This window comes from Arachis stenosperma, chromosome 2 (assembly GCF_014773155.1).
Source record: "Arachis stenosperma cultivar V10309 chromosome 2, arast.V10309.gnm1.PFL2, whole genome shotgun sequence".
Lineage (NCBI taxonomy): Eukaryota > Viridiplantae > Streptophyta > Magnoliopsida > Fabales > Fabaceae > Arachis > Arachis stenosperma.
In genome coordinates, this window is record NC_080378.1 from 24,831,122 (window position 1) to 24,852,178 (window position 21,057).

Below are 21,057 nucleotides of genomic sequence, written 5' to 3' on the forward strand. Positions count from 1 at the left end.
CACATTGTACAAATAAGCCATTAGCTCCATAATAGGACTCTTTTAAAAAATGTATTTGCCAATATACAAAAATCTTTCTCATCTATTTATATTTTATATATAAAAGTTAATACCAGTCATTTTACATTTAGCTGATGACACATAAATTACTTATAATATTGCATATAAAATACATTATGGTAGATATTATTCTATTATAAAACTAAGCATATATATCTTCTTTTTAATCTTAATGTTAGTTCTTGTTATGATTTTTACAGTAATTAACAAGATGGTTCATACTAAAAAATGAATTTACATTTAAAAAAATCATTAAAAATAATAATTGCTAACTTAAAACTTTTAAATTGAATCAAATAGTCAATCAATATTATTTTAATATTTATATTTTATTATTATAAAGGATCCTAAAAAAAAGTTTTGATTTAGAATTTCAAGAAAAATTATTATACTAATCTTTAATTTTTTGAGGAATTAACAGAATAAGGATAAGTGAATTCAATCAAGTAAAAATAACCAAATTCTAATTGTGTCTTAGCCTGCCCTCCAAGCACAACCTAATAAAAGAGTTGAGACTTGAGACACACATACTAATAAGGTATTATATATTTTGAAAAGGTTAAAAACGCCCTTGTAAAATTAGATATGCCAAAAATATTGATTTTGAAAAATTATTATACTTAAAAGTAAAATGACACTGCCTTATTGGAAAATCCTTCCTCGCGTGTGGATCTTTGCTCTTCAGTCTTCATTCTTGCTGTTGCTGTTCTACGCGTCCTTCTGCTGCAGCTGCCGTGAGTTTTCTCATCCCTAGTTATTTGCTCTCAATTTGTTGTTAATTGGTTGAATTCCAAAGTTAATTGAGGTCGTAATTTTTTTGGTGCGTTAAAATTGTAAATTTGTTTTGGCGTCTATTTGTTTTAGCATTGTTAAGATAAGATAGTCACAAAATTCGTTTCTACTCGTGTTTGATTATTCAGGTTTGATGTCCAGGTTCCTAAGGAGGTTATTTTTTCTTTATATAATTTAATTATTTTTCATTGTTGTTTTGTGTTTCTATTTAAAAGAAAAAATAATGATAATGTTAGAACAAAGCGGTTAGACTGGACTAGAAGTCACTAAAGTGATGTTTGAGCTCTTCAAATGTTATTGACACCTCTATTATTCTAGATTTCATATATAATAATGCATGCTCTAATGCGTTATTGTGCTCTGGAATGTTTATTTTGCTGCTCAATTTCGTTAAACTTGATAAATAATCTTCGAAGAAAGCTTTCGTATTCGGAAGTCATCCTTTATTTACCATATGTTATATCTTTCTGGTTGATTTTGTGTTGCATACATTTTCTTCAGACTTCAGCTATGGAGATAGTCAGATAGGCATTTAAAATTTGATGTTCTATTTTTAAAAGGGTAAAGTTTTATCAAAATATAGGATTTAATTCATTTCCATAATTATTCCAAATTGAATTCCAAGCATCATTTCCAAACACTTTGTCAGAGACAAACCTCGTGTAAACGAGTCAAAAAGAAGAGGAAGAATAAATCTTGAATGACGTTGTTTCAGGAAGACGATAGTGTTGTTTATGACAACTTGACGAGTATTAAATGGGCTTAGTGGCAGTTACATGGCATAATTTTCTAAGAAAATGTCATCCACAAAAGATAAGGTCTCTACATACCTTGAAAGTTGATCATCAATTGGATCAAATTTTGTTGTCTCCACCGCTTGCTTCTCTGGACATACGTGATATCTGGACTCCCAAGTCTTATTGTCAGAATATTCCAGAAGTACATAAAAGCTGTAAGTATCTTATTCACTTGGTTCACATTGAATTTATCATTATTTCTTTGGATGTTAAATTCTAGCATTTAGATGATTTGGTGGATGCCATGTCTTTCGTAGGCCTAATTTTTATCTATTCATTAATCTCTTGCACTTTTTACTTCAATGAGAAAAATATAGGTGTTTTGGAGTAAAATTTAGCTTAAACATTTCAGCTTAAACATCACCACACATCTCTTCTTACATTGTTTTGCTTGCGTTTTTTTCACGCACTCCTCATTTTTGCTGAAATTGGATTTTTCCTAGCTCATTGAACCATTTTTTTACGACTAGTTTACATAACTGTGGGATAAGAAATGAAACAAAACTTTGAATGCAATTTGCTGTGTATTTTGTAATAGGAGTAACATGAACAATCTAGTCTTTATAGGATGGTATTATTCTGTAAATATGAATAGATTGAAAATTTGTGATTCTTTACTTCTTCTTGTGGCTCACATTGCTTCTTCTGCCCTTTATTTATCAATTTTCCCATTGTAATTGATGTCTGCCTCAGTTAATGAACAGAATGCTGTGGTGCTTGATGGAAAGTTGATATCAATGGAAATCAAGTCAAAAATAGCTGATGAGGTAAGAAGAATGAAGAAATGCCTCGGAAAAGTTCCTGGATTAGCTGTAGTTTTGGTGGGCGAGAGAAGGGAATCTCAAATTTATGTTCGCAATAAGGTAACGGCTTGTGAAGAAGTTGGAATCAAGTCTATGGTGACTGAATTATCCACTGATTGTGCAGAAGCAGAAGTTCATAATGCTGTCATGCAATATAACAAGGATCCATCAATTCATGGCATTCTTGTGCAGCTTCCTCTACCTAAAGTAATTTCTGAATCTTTGACTTCTACAATAAGTTAGCTACACTTTGATCTTCTTGTACATTTCTTTGTTGATGTCAAAAGAATTTATCTTCTGTGCTGAAGCAGTACTCATAGAATAAGAATTCTCAGAATTTGGTTTGTTTTGGGTGGTTGGAAATAAGAATTGCCAAAATGACCCATAGTTTTCAGTGTCCGACCATTTAGGAGGGCGAAGGGATCCTATATTCCCAAGCGTCCTATTTCTGTATATTATTGCACATTTTCATTGTTAATACCTAATAGTTAATACCATAAAGTACATATTTCAGGCTTGGGCTTGATATTGAAACCTCAGGCATTACGGATTAATTTCCCGTTATTCTAACTTCCTTCTTCTCTGGCACCAGTTCTAACAATCACCATAGATATGCCTTAACCCAACTTCAGTTCTAGTTCTCAAACTTGAGGTGTCCACTATCCACTACCACATATCATTATCCACCCAAATTGCATTAATAAATCACAACCCACCCAACCCGCTGATACTTCCTCACATATATCATACAAGCCCAAATTTCTTAAAAACAAAACATCCTTAATGGTATGCGCGTACAGAAACAGAATTTGATGCTATTGTCAAAATTGATCATGGGAAATGAAGTAGGAACTTTAGTTTATTTGATGCCACTTTTATGTAAAATATTGCAAATTTTAATTAACATTATGAAAATTTGATTCTGACCATATAATAATTAATAATTCAATGGCTACATTCATCTGGTTAAGTATAATTCTAATCATACAATAATTAATAATTCAATGGTAACCTTCATCTGGTTGTTTGGGAGTCATTTACAGGTGAAATATTGTTTTATTGTTTGTCTTTTCTGTACATTCAAAGTAAATAGTTAACACAATTGAGGATTAGAAGAGATGTCTAGAATTTTCTAGAGTTTCTGTTGTTAACTTGTTGCAATAATGTTTAGTACAGCATCTAGATGAGGAAAAAGTTTTGGATGCTGTATGCCTTGCGAAAGATGTCGATGGCTTTCATCCCCTTAATATTGGGAATCTCGCAATAGCAGGAAGGGAGCCACTATTTACTCCATGTACTCCAAAAGGCTGCATTGAATTATTGCTTAGAGCTGGTGTGGAGATTACGGGGAAGAAAGCTGTAGTAATCGGAAGAAGTAATATTGTTGGTTTGCCGACATCCTTATTATTGCAGGTAAGAATCTATTTCAGTTGAATGTGTGAATCGATCATGGTGGCTTCTTTAGTTCATCTTCTTGTAGATAATGTGATATCATCTTCTTTGCTGGCAGAGACACCATGCAACAGTCACCGTTGTACATGCATTTACAGAAAACTCGAAACAGGTCACTTGTGAAGCTGACATTGTAGTTTCAGCTGCTGGACTGCCAAATTTGGTGCGTGGCGACTGGATAAAACCTGGTGCAGTTGTGATTGATGTCGGGACGACTCCTGTTGAGGTGAGTTAGTAATCCCCATCAAATAACTTCTCATATTTCAGTTGCTGCATTCAAAAGTTTCAATTAACCAACTTGTCATGAAAACTTCAACAATCTTTTCTAAAAAAGTAACAAGTTGTTAGGTGAAGACATTTTAAATTTTTAATTGTTTCCATGGCTTAATGCACAATGTTATCTTTGTTATGGTACAAGGACACTGGTATCCTTTATATAATCAGTAGTTGAGATTTTATCACAAATTTTGTAAATCTTAAAAATTAATAACTTTGGTTAACATTACAAATGGAAGATTTTACCACAAATAACACAAGCGTATCATTATTCTATAATTTTAACGAGATACAGGAAAAACCCAACAGATTAATGATCATGCAGTGACGGATGTATATATAATGTTGTGGGGGCAAGTGCCCCCACTAGAATTCAAAAAATTTTGTGAGTAGTATATAGTAATAATATTTATTTACCCCGTTATGTTATTAAATTTGCCCCCATTATATTAAATTACTATGAAAATTATTTTGTTATGCGATATATATTTGTTTCCCACTGACAAAATTTTTTGGATCCGTCATTGATGACAATCGTATCTTACAAAGCTAAAGTGTTGCAGGATCCTAGCTATGAGGACGGTTACCGACTTGTTGGTGATGTATGCTTTGAAGAAGCTGTTAGGGTTGCTTCCATTATTACCCCTGTCCCCGGAGGAGTTGGACCTATGACTGTTGCTATGCTACTACTTAACACACTGGATTCTGCAAAACGCATTCTTAATTTTACTTGATCTACTGTTTAGTTGACTCATACTTCTCATTAAACTTTTTACTTTTAGAACAGAAGAGGACTAGTTTATAAAGTTTTGAATGATCTTTTAATGTATCTTTGTACTTGAACAAGGACTAACTTAGAAAATATTAATGTTAGAAAATTTCATGAGATTAGTTAATCAAAATGCGTTGTATTTATCTAATGTTGTCTTTATTGTGAACTTAGTTCATGAGTCAAGTGGTTTAGTGCCATGAAATTTTTTATTTTATATCTAAAGTGGATACTTGCTGTTGGTTCTTTTCACAATTCAAGGACACATCAAGCTGAAGCAGCATATACTATGGCTTAGACGAGAAAGAAGCGAGTTTTGCTTCTAAATTGAGAATCAGTTATTGTTATAGCGAGTATATTACTATAAAGAGTGTGTTTATACATTATAAATATTTGTATTGAGAAATACCTATAAGAAAGTATTAATAATAGAATCATCTTATTTTCTCTTTTATTTTGTTTTTACCATCTTTATTTTACAACAAATTGTTAATGTTGGTCCATTATCCAATATGCATAATGTGTTTTGTGGTTTTAAAAAATAGTGTTTTTGGAGAGGGACCTCTTCATAAATATACCAATGAGACGATAGCAATAAAGCATATTAGTTGGAATCCATTGAGTTCTAGATAATATTAATATATTTTGTATATAAAATGGAAGTATATCCCAACATATAAATTGCCAGAGCTTCTTGGGGCCCTATATAATTATTGTATGGGAAAAAGACAGATAGGTCCTGACTTTTCAAACTTTTAACAAATACATCCCTGACAAAATTTAAATACAAAAAAGTCCCTGACTTTAACAAACGGAGGACAATTTAGTCCTTTCGTCTATTTGCCTCTCATACACCTAACGGAACTGGCTGACGTGGCTGAAACGGTGTACAGGTGTCCGTTACGGTGCCACGTTGGAAGGGGAAAAAAGTTCGAAGGACAAATAAGTCCTTGACGTCATTTTACAAATAAAGTTTGAAGGACAAATAGGTCCTTGAGAATTTTTTTTTTCATTATACTTCTATTATGCTTCTAGTATGAGAATTTAGTTTATAAAATTAGGTTAATTTTTTTTTTGTATGGAAAAAATATTGGTGTTTTTGTTGAAAATGGGAGAATGTGGTGTAATTATAGATGGGTGAAATTTTTTTTGTGGGAAGTCAACACGTGGAGGGCGTGGTGCAACACGTGGAGGGCGTGGTGAACACGTGGCATCATTCTGACCAACACGTGGGGGGCGTGTTGAACACGTGGCAGCATCTTAGCCAACACGTGGGGGCGTGTTGAATAATTTCCACAATACTGTAATACACTTCAAATGTCAATATTCAACCAAAACACTAATTTTCTTTCCATATTAAAAATAATTTCTGATAAAATTATGCTTGTATTTTGAAATCTAGTTAACTTGTTTTATTCTACAATTTAAATTATTTGTATTAAAATTGTAGAAATTGGGCTTGTTATGTTTCTACTCTTTTTCTTAAATTGCATTAGTTTAGTTTTAGTGCATTTGTGTATTATATTAGAATTTGTTAAATTGCATTAGTTCAGTTTTCATCATACCAGTGGCATTAGTTAGCATCAGTTCATTTATGCATCAAGTTAGCATTAGTTCATTTGTGTATCATTCATGTATTAAGTTAGCATTAGTGCATTTGTGTATTATATTAGAACTAGTATTTTTATGCATAATAACATTACGAGAATTTTTTTTTAAAATTATAGTTCACTTTGTTCTAACAGTATAAATTATGCATGACACAAAAGATTTATAAAATCAAACTACTTTTACAAAAAAGTCGTAAGTTGACAAAAGTTTTTGACTAAGAAGACCAATATATCTGCAGATAAAAAATTAAATAATAAGATTTTTAGTTATTATTTTTATATGAAAAAGTCTAATTTTTTATTAGTAATTAATTTTAACATTCGTTATCTAAAATTTAAAATAATTTAATGTGTATAATTTTACACTTAAAATATTTTAATTGTAAAAAAATATCGAATGACATATTTTGATTTGTCAAATTACTAATATAAAATATAATTATATATAGAGTAAAAACAGTAGAGGAAAATATAAAAATGGAGAGAGGTAGATAAGAGAATTTAGAAAATGAGTTTATTAATTTTGAAAAAAAATTTCTCAAGGACCTATTTGTCCTTCGAACTTTATTTGTAAAATGACGTCAAGGACTTATTTGTCCTTCGAACTTTTTTTCCCTTCCAACGTGGCACCGTAACGGACACCTGGATACCGTTTCAGCCACGTCAGCTAGTTCTGTTGGCGTATGAGAGGAAAATAGACGGAAGGACTAAATTGTCCTCCGTTTGTTTAAGTCAGGGACTTTTTTGTATTTAAATTTTGTCAGAGATATATTTGTCAAAAGTTTGAAAAGTCAGAGACCTATTTGTCTTTTTTCCTTATTGTATTGATTAAAGCAACTTGGATGTCGGATATCTCTCTGGATAGGTGATGATGATGATGATAACTAACACATTGTTGTATATTTATTTTGTTTCGTACACCAATTTAATATACCTTTTTTTAAATTTAGATGGGATGTGCCACACTGCCACTCATCTTAGTTCTTAAGTGGCAAGTGCATTCTACATTTCAACATACCAAGGAAAAAAATAAGAGTGAAATCATTTTGACTTCTTAAAAATGATTATTTTGATAAAATAAACCTCAAAAAATGTAAATGATAAAATGATCCTAAAAATATGTTTCATTTGACAAACCAAATCAAATGTTTAGTCAATTTATCTATGTACTTATATATGTTTGGTTCATTCTGTCAAATAGATCATATCTTTAGAATGTAATTTTATCATTCTAGTCTTTTAGGCTGCATTTGCTTCCGAGAACAAGACAAGACACTGAGAACAGGACAGGACAAGACACTGATGGACAAAGACACAAAATTTTGTGTTCTTGTACTCTGTTTGATGATAAACTAGAACAAATTATGAAAATCTAATTTATTTTTATTTTTTTCATTCAAAATTTTTGAGATAAAAAATATAATAATAAAAAATATAATTATGAAAAATTAACAAGAATAATGAAAGAAAAAATAAAAAATAAGTTGTGTCCCTTGTTAGTGTCTCCGTGTCCTTCCTATCAGGATGAATACAAAATATACTAATTCAGTATCTTTGGACACATTGTCTCTGTCCATGTCTTCTCTGCCAAACACGATTTTGTGTCTCAGTGTCTTGTCTTTTGCCTAAATCGTAATCTTTTAAAAGTGTAAAATAGTTATTTGCTCATGAAAGTATATGTAACAATTATATTAAATAAAATGAATGCAAATATTTGCTCAGACAGTATATGTAACCCCAATATATTAAACAAAATGAATACAAATAACATATAGCTACTTTTATAATCGAGACCAGTACAAAACATGTCATTTTTATTAAAAGAAAATTTAAAAGAAAATTATATGTAGTGTGTGATGAACTTTGTATGATGTGCAAAAGTATTTTCTTTGTAACAATATCATTAACATTGCAAAGGTTTCTTGATGAAATATTGGAAAGAGATACATGAAGATACAATTCATATTTTAAATTTATTATTAAAAAGCCATGAAAATGATCTTACAAATTTTACACTGAAAAAACACAGAAATCAGCATAACACCTCAATTCATACATGCAATGCAAGAACACAACGGAGACACCCTCCTTCATGCAAAAGGTCAAATGCTTTGTTAATATCAGCAAGGTTCAAACTGTGTGTAATGTACTCATCAACCTTGATTTCCTGCAAACATGTGTAGACCAATCAATATAGTAAGGTATGAAATGTAATTTATTTACTAATATCTATAGTATAAACTAAAAACACATTGCTACATTTTCAAGTATATTGGTTTAAATGATTTTGATGCATAAAATAGGACACTGGTTAAAAAAAACCTTTTACCTTCTTCATGTACTTGTCAACAAGCCAAGGTACTTGTGACCTGCTCTTGAAGCCTCCGAAAGCTGTTCCTTTCCAGACTCGCCCGGTCACCAACTGGAAGGGCCGAGTCGATATTTCTTGACCTGATGCCGCAACACCTACAATTACTGATGTACCCCATCCCTGAAATTTTCAACAAGAAAAATATGTTTTCATATGGCTTAAATGTAAACATAATTTATAATGGAATACTATGGTATCATCCAATCCATATAGTATCATTGACATACAATGAAACATGTAAAACTTTCTTCTCTCTTTCAAAATCACTTCTAGAGGAGGTATTAGCAGCACTCACTTTATGGCAGCATTCCAAAGCAGCCCTCATCACTGAGACATTTCCAATGCACTCAAAGCTGTAATCAACTCCACCATCTGTGAGATCAGCTATGACCTGCTGAATTGGCTTTTCATGCTCCTTTGGATTGATAAACTCTGTGACTCCAAAATTCTTTGCTGCAAAGTAAGAACTATAACAAGTTCAATAACAGTAAGAAACTTATAAGATGAACACTATCTTCATCGTGTCCTTTCTCAAATAGAAACTGAATAGAACCAGAACTCAGAGCAAGCAAAAGAATTTGAAGTTTTATTTTTCATGTATTTATTGAACATAATGTATACTTCTTAATTGTTTTCTTTATGATCTACATATGTCATTTTACTATTTCTATATTTTATTAATTTGTTTCTGAATCATACGATACGAAATGGTAGATTCACGACTCAAAAAATTATCAAATGATTTACAATTTGAAAAATATGATTTATACTATGAGTCTACAACAATTACAAAAGAAGGAATAAACCAACAAAATATAATACAAACCAATAGAGAAATTATATCACTCATATAATGGCCATAGATTCCAATTTGAAAATGAAATTCTTTTGCGTAGACTCGTGTCCGAAGGGGGGATGCAGGGGAAAGGGGGGGGGGGGGGGGGGGGGATGGAATTATTTACTTTTCTTCCTTTGTCAGATGGCCTAAAATTTTTTTTCAATTGTACTGTCAGACACCAGGTTATATGTGAAGACACAAAAGTTGGAAACATATTTGCCAAACAATATGGAGATATCAAAACCAGATCACTCTACAATAACAGGCAGATTTTGTGAAAATCGTGTCAAGAAATTTTTTATTATGTAGTATAGACCTCTTTCAAACTTATTGCGATCGATATCTATGCCAATAATCCGTGATGCACCGGCAGCTTTTGCACCCTCCGCAACCTATCAAGTATAATTGTGAGTCATAATATATAGAAGCTTGATGGAGACATTGCAAAATCTAATATTGTCTTTTTGGAAACTTACAGCAAGACCAACAGTTCCAAGACCAAAAACAGCAACAATTGAACCTGCTTCCACCTTTGCTGTGTTCCAAACAGCTCCAAGGCCTAAATTTACCAAATTAATCAAATTCAAAATGTGAATTAAGCATAAACTATAAAAATCCAACATAAGTTTAATAAGAAAAGCCATCACACTGCATCAAATTCCACAAATTATTGTCAACCAAACATAATTTCAAAGCAGAATTCTCGATAAGGGACATTGACAAGATAATAGGAACCAAAATATTTGCTTAACAAAGGATATGACAAAAAATCAATCCCAAATATGATCTTCAAAGCCTTCTTGGTTCGTATACAATTTCAAAAGAGAGTGAGATAAAGGATAAGGCTGAAAACATTGTTTTAAGATATCAAACAAAATATTCATATTGTGTTGAATAATAGTTATATAAGGATAATTAAGTGAAGAATATGGAGTAAGTCTTCTATAGCATTTCACCGTTTAATATTTACAAACAAGTTTATGCTAGCGATGAAATGTATTTGTATGGCAACAAAAGAGGAATTTGTTATAATTATCTACAAGAGGGTTGGTAGAATTTTAGGTTCTAAGATCTGTCCTTCACTCTTTTAAGAGCAGAATACTACTAAAGGCCTTTATTGCAGCAGCAGCCTCTTTGAAAAGGATCCAAAGGGATCAAAGGTGTTAATAGCCTCTAAAGCCACTTGTGCTATCACTCTAAAGAGCTTCCCAAGATATATTTCGAAGCGTTTTATTCTTTGGGACAATCTAAATTTTATTCTTCAACTATTATGATCAGGAATCTGTGTAGTTCAACGTGCATTAAGACGAAAATAGTTGCAGCTTATACTACTCACAGATAATGCACTTTAAGGATATGCTAAAAGTTGCAAGATCTCAATACAAATTCCATAGAGGATATAACTAACTTACCAGTTGGAACCCCACATCCAAGAAGACAAACTTTGTCCAAAGGTGCATTGGGATCAATCTTAGCCACACTAACATCATGAACAACAGTGTATTGACTAAATGTGGAAGTTCCCATGAAATGATAGATAGGCTTTCCATTGACGGAGAAACGACTCTTGCGATCGCTCAGCATGACGCCAACTCCGGTGGCCGAACGAACCTTGCCGCAGAGGTTTGTTTTGCCGGATTTGCAGAACTTGCAGTCTCCACATTCAGCTTGGTAGCAGGGTATGACATGATCTCCAGGCTGAACTGAAGTAACACCTTCGCCAACACTTTCCACAATCCTATACCAAAACGTAGAACTTCTATTAACAACAATTAAGCATTCCAATGTTTATGCTTTTAATTCTAATCATGTAGCTTAAAATGTATTCTAATCCAAATAAATCTTTGCATACCCAGCAGCCTCATGACCAAGTATACAGGGGAATAGACCTTCTGGATCCTGCAAAAGCAATTAATTGATTTAGGTAAAATAGATTTTAGAGTAAAAGTGATTTAGTTTGGTAGTTCCTGTAAAAGTGATTCTGATAGAGTAAAAAAGTTTCATTTCTCCTAGAATTTTGGATACAAGTAGTAGAAGATCACCAAAATCAATATTCCTCCCCGAAAATTGATTCTGGAACCTCTCAACAAGTTTCAAAACACACACATGAACCAATCATACTATAACATTCTATCAGAGCAAATATAACAAACACCACCAATGCCCTTACCCACTAAATGAGTTCACCCACCTGAATCAAAGGGCACCATTATGTTCAGTCAAAACGGTAGGTTAACTTTCATGCATCATAGATATTATAAACTTGTTGCAATGCATAGTAAAGTCACAACTCATATCAATCATTGTGATATATTAACAATACATCAAAATTAATCTAAACAAAATAGAGATAAAGAGAAACTTTTTTCCTAATTTGTTCACCATTGACTGTACATACATCAGATCCCATAAAAAAAGAAAAGGGAAAACAAAAAAGCAACTACTCCTCCCTTCTTAAATTAACTGTCCCTTTTAACTTTTTGATCCGTTAAAAAGTTAATGTATCTAGACACAGCATCAAATTTTCGATGAATCGAAAGAGTGAAAGATACACTTAATTCGAGAATGAGTGAGTAAATTAGATACCAAAGTAACAAGAATTTGAGATAAAATGAAAAGATAGTGATACCTTGCCACTCCAAGTATAAGCATCTGTGTGACAGAGAGCAGAGTAGAGAATTTTGATTCTGACCTCTCCAGCCTGCGGTGGTGCCACGTCAACATCCTCAACACTCAATGGCTTGTTTGGTTCCCAAGCCACAGCAGCTTCACAAACAACAACAACAATTAAATCATGCTTCGCTCATTCATTTCAATTCTTCATATATAAACAACAGAAAAATGAATCACAATTCACGTGAAAAAGAGAAAAGGTATATATAGATATACCTTTGCAGGTGATTACTTTTCCCTCTGTAGCCATGGAAATGTAAGACACGGAAGAAAAGTGATATGAGAAGAGAGAAAGAGAGAGTGAGGAAAATGAAATGAAAGTGAGATTCACGTGAAAGAATTAGGAATTAGGAGAGGCTTGAGGAGCAAGTTGAAGAGTGAGAGTCTAAAAGGGAAAAAGCATGAACATGTGAATATGTCAAAATCAAGAATGAACAAACAAAATCAATTACAGACTTTTCTTTTTCGGAGATAAGAGCTTGTTATCTTCACGTCATCTTGATGTTCCCTCTGAACCGATAAAACAATCCAAATGATAATAATTGATCTATTCACTAATTCACGTGTTATGTTTATGTATGTTTTTTAGTGATAAAAATATTTGGCACATGTGATATAGAATAAATCGCTTCAGAGTTTAATTTTAATGCAGTGTAAAAATTTTATAAAGTAATTGAATCATGTTTACGTGTTTGGATTATATTTTTAAATAATAAATTTAAAAATTAGTTACTTTTATTTAGGATTAATAATGGATAGGAAGATATAGGATTTAAGCTCTATTATGCTAACTCTTTTACAAGTAAATACTCATATTTGCTCCTATAGAATTTTTGATGGAACATTAGTCTCTGACAAATTTGTATTCTCTAAAAGTCCTTGAGAATTACTCTTATTAGAAAAATTGATTCTTAAGTCGTTTTGAATCAATTTTTTTATATATTTTAGACAAATAAATCCCTAAAATAAATTATATTATAAAACAATTAGATCTTCAAAGAATATATTCTAAGACAAATTAGTTCTCCTTCAAAATATTGTAAGGATCAACCTATCCAATAAAAATAATTTTTGAAGACTTTTTGAGAATATTTATACCTCTTTTACACTACTAAAATAATAATAGACAAAAATTAAATTCTTAAAATTAATATATCTAAATTACAGTGGACCATACCAACATTAATATTTGAATTAGAAAATAGAAATACAATAAGCACCATATAATTTCTTTAGAAACAAAAATAAACATTGATTTAAAATGTGAGACTTGTTATACATACAAATTTTTTTGGTATACAAGTCTATACAAGTTAGTCCAAACCCAACAAAAACAACTCTCAATTTAAAGAGCATGTAAACGCGCGCTTCCTCAACTTTGAATAATGCCAAATGAAAAACGGTTCTACTTCAACGTTTGCATTCCAGGTTCTTCCTCCTGCTCCTTCTCCTTCTTTTTCTTCTCCTTCTTCTTTGCATTCTTCCTCATTTTTCTTCGCATTCCTTCTTTTATTCGTGTTTTATCATCATCGTGGTTCTTTTTATTGTTGTTATTGTTGCTGCATTTTTTCTCCTCTTTCTATTGATTTTGCAACATTATGTAATTTTTTTTGTTTGATTTTTTCTCTCAAAAAAAATTATAAGAAAACAAAATAAGAAGATGAGGAAGAAGCAGCAGTAGGAGATGAGAAGGAAGAAAAGTAAGTTTTGAAGTATGCAGAACTTATAAGAATAAAAATACGCCTAAATATCTTCGTGTTACACCCAAATATCTTCGTATTACACCCAAATTTGCTACAAATACAGAAAAATATTTTCTTTAATGCTACATTTTTTTCTTCTTTTTTTCCTTATTTCTTTCTTTCTTTTAGTTAAATGAATATAAGTTCATTCTATTCCAAGTAATTTTGCAATATTATGTATTGCTTCTTCTTCTTTGTTTAATTTTTTCTTTTTATTCTTATTAAAATAATAAAACAAGAAAAAACTTAAGAAGGTAAAATAAAAGAAAAGATGAATAAGAAAAAAAGATGATGATGATGATAAAAAAAAATAAGCAATAGAAGATGAAGAAGAGTTTTGAATTATGCAGAACTTATCAAAATAAAAATACACCTAAATTTTTTAAAATATACTCAAATATCTTCGTATTACACCCAAATATTTTTGTGTTACACCTAAATTTACTACAAATACAAAAAAATATTTTATCTAATACTACATTTTTTCTTTTAAAATTAAACCACACTTCAGCCACTAAATTGGATTTAAAATAATAAAAGAAAGAAAAAAAATTCCAATAAAAAAAATAAGGAGAAAGAGAAAAAGTGGTGTTGATGATAACGATAACCAAAAAAAAAAAACGTACAATAACAACATGAAACGCATGAATATAAGTAACTTATAAAATAATTCTTAAAATGTTTTTCATGACTGCGGCAGTATATTATTATCTAGTCTGTTGACTTTAATGTTACTTTTTTCAAAAGATGCTATCATGAATTTGAGTGGTTTGAACTTTGACGAGTAAATAAATAGTTTTTAATAGTTTTATTATGTGAAAGACTCGGGCCTTGGGCTTCAACAAGTTGCATTTCTAATTTAAATTGCACTGTGCATTTCTTAAGTTAACACATGTATTTTGAGGTACCTAGAATTAAAGACTCGGGCCTTGGACTTCAACAAGTTGCATTTCTAATTTTAAATTGCACTGTGCATTTCTTAAGTCAACACATGTATTTTGAAGAACTTAGAATTGGAGATTGTCCAATCTATTTGAGATATGTAAGATTAGAAATTGTCCAATCCACCTAACCAAAAAAAAAAAAAAAGTCAACACATGTATTTTGCAGTTTATGTTGCACTACACACCTTGAAGAATCTTCAACGTAAATGGGTTTGCTCATAGCTGTTTCTGCAACCGTTGGATCAAGAGCACCCAAAAATCCTCAAAGTTGATCACATTTTCAGACTTCTAAGCAAAATTGAATATGCAAGTGCATCTGTGCTATGTGCCTATAATATACGTGACGTCTTTTAAGCCAAAACTTAAATGGGGAAGAAATTTTACATTACACTAAATCATAAACTACTAGGTTAAAGAAGGGCAATCTACACCAAATTAAAGAACCTAAAATAAATTCAGAAACCTAGCTTTTTCATGTATGAACAGCACTGTTACTGGATCCTTTGCAACAGCTTCTCAACCATTATTCTCTGCTGAGCCCCACTCAACGACTCTGAGTTCATAATTGCATTAGATACAATGATAGTTGTAGAAGGAGATGCTGAATTCACCTAAATGCAACAATTATATGAAAAAGGAAATCTGAAATTAGAATAGAATGTCTCTTCACAAGAGTAGCCTAACATGGTGGGAAAAAAAACAACAGATAGCATCAAATGGGAACATAGGGCACAATGAGAGTAGAGGAGTATGCATACCCAAACACGTCCATTTAAACCAACTGCTATTTCAAAAGACAGCTTCTTCCCTAAAGCTTCTAGTACTGGACATGTTGGCGAGCTGAGAAGCCTGCAAATGAACCCTCACGTCAAGATATGTGAAAATAATGGACAAAATGGCAGCAACAATGAGACTTACGTTCTTGAGAGGCCAGTTGAACATTCAAACATAAAACCCTCTTTCAAGGCACCATATTCTGCTGCTCTCCCGGTTGCTAAACAAACACCAAAATGAAATTTAAAAAAAAAAAAACACTATAGATAAATAAGCATAAACAAAAAACTTAAACCAACTCCCAAAAAATTTGACAAAAGGTCTCAACCAAAAAAGTCTGAGGATATGTTACGAACCATCAGTACATGACAGCTCTGGATTCATTCCAGGGTTTGCTTTCACAACTCGCACATAAATCAATGTACCTGCCTGCAAAAGGAAGCATTAGGCACAAGAAAGACACAATATGCAAAGTACAACTGGCTAGCCAATATGTACGCCTTTTATCACTAATAGGAAAAATGACAGTTCAAGTGTGAGTTTACTAGCACAATAAGAAAAAGAGGGCAGCAGGAAAATGAACAGCATTTAATATATGTTACTAGCTGATTGAATCTAACATATTAGGTAGAACACATTTTCCGAAGAATGAATTATTAAATTTGTTCAAACTTCAAACTATCACAACACTGGTAATTTGTGCAAAATACTAGCACAATATGTACAGCTAATAAAGTACTCTTTGTTCATAGTTCATATTGCACCCTGACATGTCTTTCAAACATGAATGAAATTGAAATGCTGATTCATTCTTGAATTTATATAAATATGACAGAGGCAATGTATACGATGCTGCAAGGTGCAAGAGTAGAAGCAATCCTATATTCCATTAGAAGAAATCCTGTATCTAAGTATCCGCGAAAGGAATTATTCTACAAAGAAATACATAACACACTGCATATCACCCACTAGTAATGGTCTCCCATCATCTACAAAAATGATGATAATGATGGCTTGAAAGCTCCATACTACATAAGATTCTTGCTATTCCTTTGGTTGTTCCATCTTTCTTTGGTACTAGTGCTAAAATCACTCTGAAGAAAAGAAAAGAATTGTGACAAAGCTACCAAACTTATGACCAAGCTATCATGGTTGCTGATCAAATCTTAGGAGTTAGACTCATGAATAATTAACTCAGTCAAATATTCAATTTTCTCTTTCAGCCACAACTAATCACAGTTGCTTGTGCCCAAAAGTTAGTATAGAGAAATTCAATTTTGTCCTTATCCTTCCTACATTGAGTAATTCTGATCTCTAAATGTGTATGTAATCTTTTACATAAATAATCTAGGAGCATATATTGATATTCAATATAATAAATCATACTTAGTGTGCTGTACCAATTGTTCATAAATATTTTAATTATTTCGTAAATTTGTTAATAATTATAAGGAAAGTAGTAATATAATAGACTGAGGATCAAGTTTAAATATGTTATGCTTTACATAATCACATGAAACAGGTCCTCAATTGCAAAGGAAAGTAAAATTAAATTGCACAAACCGATTAAGTTTACAACAGTTCAATGAGAAGATGACTTCTCGTAATAAAATCACAGGCATTTTTACACATACCTCAAATTTGGGTATATTTCTTCTGGTTCCTCCTTCAAATGCAAGCACTGGCAGAAATGCTAATGAAGGCCCCTTTATGTCTACAAGAAAATTCTGCAAGAGTATTCACATTTTTATAACATCATACAAAATAATTCCTAAAATGAGAAACAAGAGTAAATTGACAAAAAAAATCGAGCAAGTCATAATTGTATATGACAGGAAATATAAATCACAGAAAACTAATAATGCTGCAAACAACCTGTACCTGATAATATCCAGAAACTAATTCCAATGAAAGGGGACCACCACCATGATGTTGTTAATTTTCTTTTCTTATGAGTTATTCAAGAATAATGGATTAAGACTTGCAATCAGAAACAAATGCTCAAGAATTGACTCACATTAAACTTTGAAGCATGGAAAATGATGGTGGGAGGACATATGCAATCATAAAAGATGCAGTTTGACTAGCAAACTAAAATACCTAAAAGCTTGAAGATAACAGCAGAAAGTCAACTTACATCTGATCTAGAGTCTACAACAATTCCAAGGACAGAATCTTCTGCATGGGGCACATACTGCAGAAACAACATGATCAGAAATCTAGCATCTTAAACAAGAAAATATATTATTTCATTATTTGCAGATAGAAATTTTTATTACTCTGTGCACGACAGAAAAAGAAGATAACTTATATAAAATTTTACTGACATGAGATAACTAAAAAAAGAAAATCCAAATGCAGTAGGAGATAGTCTACTGGCTGAATGCAAACAAGTACTAACTTTATTACATACTAAATTCATTCTTGAGACTTTAGCTTACAGCTTAAACCAATAAACCTTTTCAAGAGATGACTCATGACATAGTATCAAAGTCTCTATGACCAATTAATCTTGAACTCAATTATTGTTGCCTACCATTCTTGAAAAAAGATTAAATATATAGATTAAACTTCAAAGAAGGTAACGTGAACATATGCATTGCTTAAGCTTCAACTCATAGACTCTTTGTGAAACGGCATGTTAGTTATAAAATCACTAAAATGCCTCTATTCAACTATTAAGCTTTGAGAACAACATGCATGCGATATATGAGTATCAAAAAGACACCATGTGGAAAATGTAAAATGAAGCAATGCTTTTAAGCATAACCAAATTTTCTGGGTGGCAGCAAATCGTGATAAAAGCGTGATAAAGGATATCCAAAGCAAGCAAGACAGAAAGTTGTACACAAATTTCATACAAATAATGAACTTCAAACACAACAAAAACAAAATTTAACACTGATAAATGGAATTACAACCACAATAGATGAACCTTCTTAATACTCTTTCTGCAAATCAGATTTACCTAGCTATTAAAAGAAGCAAGATAAACAGATCGCTGTAACTAAAGAAACACATGCTTGATTTTCTGCCATAAAGTATAGCAAAAATAGAGACAGTATACAAAATAAAAATCCCAAAACGAAGTGAACCGATAATACTGGGAAATCATCATTCTACAGATTAAACATGAAAATCAAAAGGCATGCCTTTACAGATACATATATAACATCAAACAACAAGATCACACTCACCCTTTTCTGAGAACTTTCAACCCAATATTTATTAGGTTTCGAGAACCTTAGCTTGCCAGCTTTCATTACTGAAATTGCATCACAGTCCTAGAAGAATTGTTACAGGAAAAGAAGGTAAGAACAAAAACTGCCTAAGTACACACATTATTACAGTGTCATTTACATCATTTACTACGCATAGTGAAGTTCTAATGGATCAAATAAAAAGGTAAAAATCCCACCAATTTCACTGTTGTCAAATATTAGAGAACCAAAGTTTAGGTCCCTAATCTTGATATCCACTATCAGAAGAAGAAAAGCCACTTCCAAATAGAGAAATTTTACACTTCAATCATCAAAATTAACCCCCCCCCCCCCCCCCCCCCCCCCCGGGGCCGCGGGAAAAAAAAAAGGAACCATAATAAGTGAGAGTGTGCATTGGAGGCATGTAGCGTGCTAATTTTCTAACAAGCTTATAACAGATACATGGTGGCTGACTTTTGAAGTGCATTTTTGTTTTTTAAAAGTAAAAGCTATAGCATACCTGATATAGACCTCCTCCAAGCTTAATTGTCTGATTTGTCAAGTTAGAGAGGTCAAGAACCACATCTCCAGGACACTATACAAATATTGGGAAAAAAATTTTCCCAATTTACATAAGAAAGAAATGTTAGCTATGATCAACTTAACAATTTTCTGCAAACAGAAAAAGAATGACCACTCACCACTAACTTGTCAACTAAGCTTGTAGACGAACTGGATTGCGTACTTTCCATTTGGTACAAATTACGCAGAATGGTGGTGGTGACTGGTGCGAGGCTGCGAGTGCGAGAGGAAGAAGGGGAAGAAGTCTGGCTGGGTTGTGGTTGGAGATGGCTGACTGGCTGAAGAAGGGACGAAGTGAGAAATACAGGGGACGCTGGGAACTCTGTCTCTGTCTCTGTCTCTGTCCCTGCCTCCTTGGTGTGGCGTGCCCTAACTTCCGAGCCCAAATCCATACTTTTCAACCGGGTTGAGCGGTTGAGCCAACCCTTGCTATAACCCGGTTGAATTACTTAGTCGGATTTTTTTTTTTTTTTTTGGTCATAATCACTTAGTCGGATTAATTTTTTGTTTTCGGTTATCAGTGCATCCAAATGAAATTGGGCCAGATTCGGGCTAAATCCATCGAGTCTAAGCTGGATCGGACTATGAATACTCCTACTAAATGAAAAATTGAATTTTGACGCACAACTTATTTCAATTTTTGAAATTTTAGTTATTCCTACCACCATCCAAATGTATCTGCCATTTTTATTTTAATAAATAAAATAAATATAATATTAATCAAAATAAATATTTTTACGAGAATTTACTAATTTAAATTTCTTTACTATATCTCGTTTATAGTGTAAACGAGATGATAATGCGCATATCTCGTTTACGCAGCGCATATTTCGTTTACAGCGTAAACGAGATAAGCACAATGTCATCTCGTTTACACTGTAAACAAGATATGACCCATCCGCGCCTATATATAGTTGTTTACAGCTTAGTTCTAGGCCCCAGTTTGACTTTGTTAACATCTTTCTCCCCTCTTTTAACCCTTTCTTAATATACCTTTGACCAAAGCGGTAATGGCGCGTCAAGCGGGGAATGATTCTTAATATACCTTTGACCAAAGCGGTAATGGCGCGTCAAGCGGGGAATGATTGAGACATCAACAAGCTGAACGAGACGACACATTACGCCAGGGCGGCCGACTTCGAGATTAGTTTCGTTATGGTTGTTAAATTTAAGGATGTGGCCATTGTTAGGGTAGTCATGAAGATCTGGAACGTAGTTATATGAGTTGGGAGTTAGGTCTGTAGGCACTCTATTCGCTTGTACTAGGTTGGTATGACATAATTATTAGTTTGGAACTTTGTAATATTTGTGCTATGTTGTTAGTATTTATAATGCTGTAGTTAGGATTTGCCCATTTTCGAATATATAATGTAG

General features: G+C 32.3%; 3 protein-coding genes across 4 annotated transcripts; 1 reads left to right on the forward strand and 2 right to left on the reverse strand.

Annotated features, from left to right (window-relative positions):
* Nucleotides 1-614: 614 nt before the first annotated feature.
* LOC130961065 (bifunctional protein FolD 1, mitochondrial-like) lies at nucleotides 615-5,318 on the forward strand. 2 transcript variants are annotated; one of them, XM_057886716.1, is made up of 6 exons: nucleotides 615-794; nucleotides 1,568-1,804; nucleotides 2,343-2,659; nucleotides 3,629-3,865; nucleotides 3,963-4,130; nucleotides 4,744-5,318. In XM_057886716.1, exons 2-6 carry the CDS (start codon nucleotides 1,609-1,611, stop codon nucleotides 4,912-4,914), a joined length of 1,089 nt encoding a protein of 362 aa, XP_057742699.1. In that variant the 5' UTR covers nucleotides 615-794; nucleotides 1,568-1,608; the 3' UTR covers nucleotides 4,915-5,318. The 2 variants fall into 2 exon arrangements, with proteins under 2 accessions (XP_057742699.1, XP_057742698.1); XM_057886715.1 differs by having other exon boundaries at nucleotides 669-794; nucleotides 1,502-1,804.
* Nucleotides 5,319-8,462: 3,144 nt separating this feature from the next.
* Nucleotides 8,463-12,916, reverse strand: LOC130961064 (alcohol dehydrogenase class-3-like). Its single transcript, XM_057886713.1, has 9 exons — nucleotides 12,658-12,916; nucleotides 12,398-12,534; nucleotides 11,621-11,667; nucleotides 11,181-11,506; nucleotides 10,245-10,327; nucleotides 10,085-10,160; nucleotides 9,226-9,383; nucleotides 8,889-9,050; nucleotides 8,463-8,726 (listed from the first exon to the last, which is right to left on the reverse strand). The coding sequence occupies exons 1-9, from the start codon at nucleotides 12,689-12,691 to the stop codon at nucleotides 8,610-8,612; spliced, it is 1,140 nt and encodes a 379-aa protein (XP_057742696.1). The 5' UTR covers nucleotides 12,692-12,916; the 3' UTR covers nucleotides 8,463-8,609.
* A 2,397-nt stretch (nucleotides 12,917-15,313) lies between these two features.
* On the reverse strand, nucleotides 15,314-20,071 carry LOC130960587 (uncharacterized). Its single transcript, XM_057886016.1, has 9 exons — nucleotides 19,803-20,071; nucleotides 19,622-19,696; nucleotides 19,099-19,185; nucleotides 18,039-18,095; nucleotides 17,536-17,628; nucleotides 16,258-16,330; nucleotides 16,046-16,121; nucleotides 15,886-15,976; nucleotides 15,314-15,738 (listed from the first exon to the last, which is right to left on the reverse strand). Exons 1-9 carry the CDS (start codon nucleotides 19,851-19,853, stop codon nucleotides 15,619-15,621), a joined length of 723 nt encoding a protein of 240 aa, XP_057741999.1. The 5' UTR covers nucleotides 19,854-20,071; the 3' UTR covers nucleotides 15,314-15,618.
* Between the last annotated feature and the right edge of the window lie 986 nt (nucleotides 20,072-21,057).

Excerpts from the sequence above, each read along its gene's own strand:
- LOC130961065 (XM_057886716.1), top strand. The coding sequence starts at position 1,609 with ATGGGCTTAGTGGCAGTTACATGGCATAATTTTCTAAGAAAATGTCAT. Across the intron at positions 2,660-3,628 it reads TGCAGCTTCCTCTACCTAAA|CATCTAGATGAGGAAAAAGT; the intron begins GTAATTTCTGAA and ends TGTTTAGTACAG. Across the intron at positions 4,131-4,743 it reads TCGGGACGACTCCTGTTGAG|GATCCTAGCTATGAGGACGG; the intron begins GTGAGTTAGTAA and ends AAAGTGTTGCAG.
- LOC130961064 (XM_057886713.1), bottom strand. The coding sequence starts at position 12,691 with ATGGCTACAGAGGGAAAAGTAATCACCTGCAAAG. Across the intron at positions 10,161-10,244 it reads TTGGAACTGTTGGTCTTGCT|GTTGCGGAGGGTGCAAAAGC; the intron begins GTAAGTTTCCAA and ends TATACTTGATAG. Across the intron at positions 9,051-9,225 it reads CTTTGGAATGCTGCCATAAA|GGATGGGGTACATCAGTAAT; the intron begins GTGAGTGCTGCT and ends TGAAAATTTCAG.
- LOC130960587 (XM_057886016.1), bottom strand. The coding sequence starts at position 19,853 with ATGGAAAGTACGCAATCCAGTTCGTCTACAAGCTTAGTTGACAAGTTA. Across the intron at positions 16,331-17,535 it reads GAAATATACCCAAATTTGAG|GCAGGTACATTGATTTATGT; the intron begins GTATGTGTAAAA and ends TTCCTTTTGCAG. Across the intron at positions 16,122-16,257 it reads AGAGCTGTCATGTACTGATG|CAACCGGGAGAGCAGCAGAA; the intron begins GTTCGTAACATA and ends GTGTTTGTTTAG.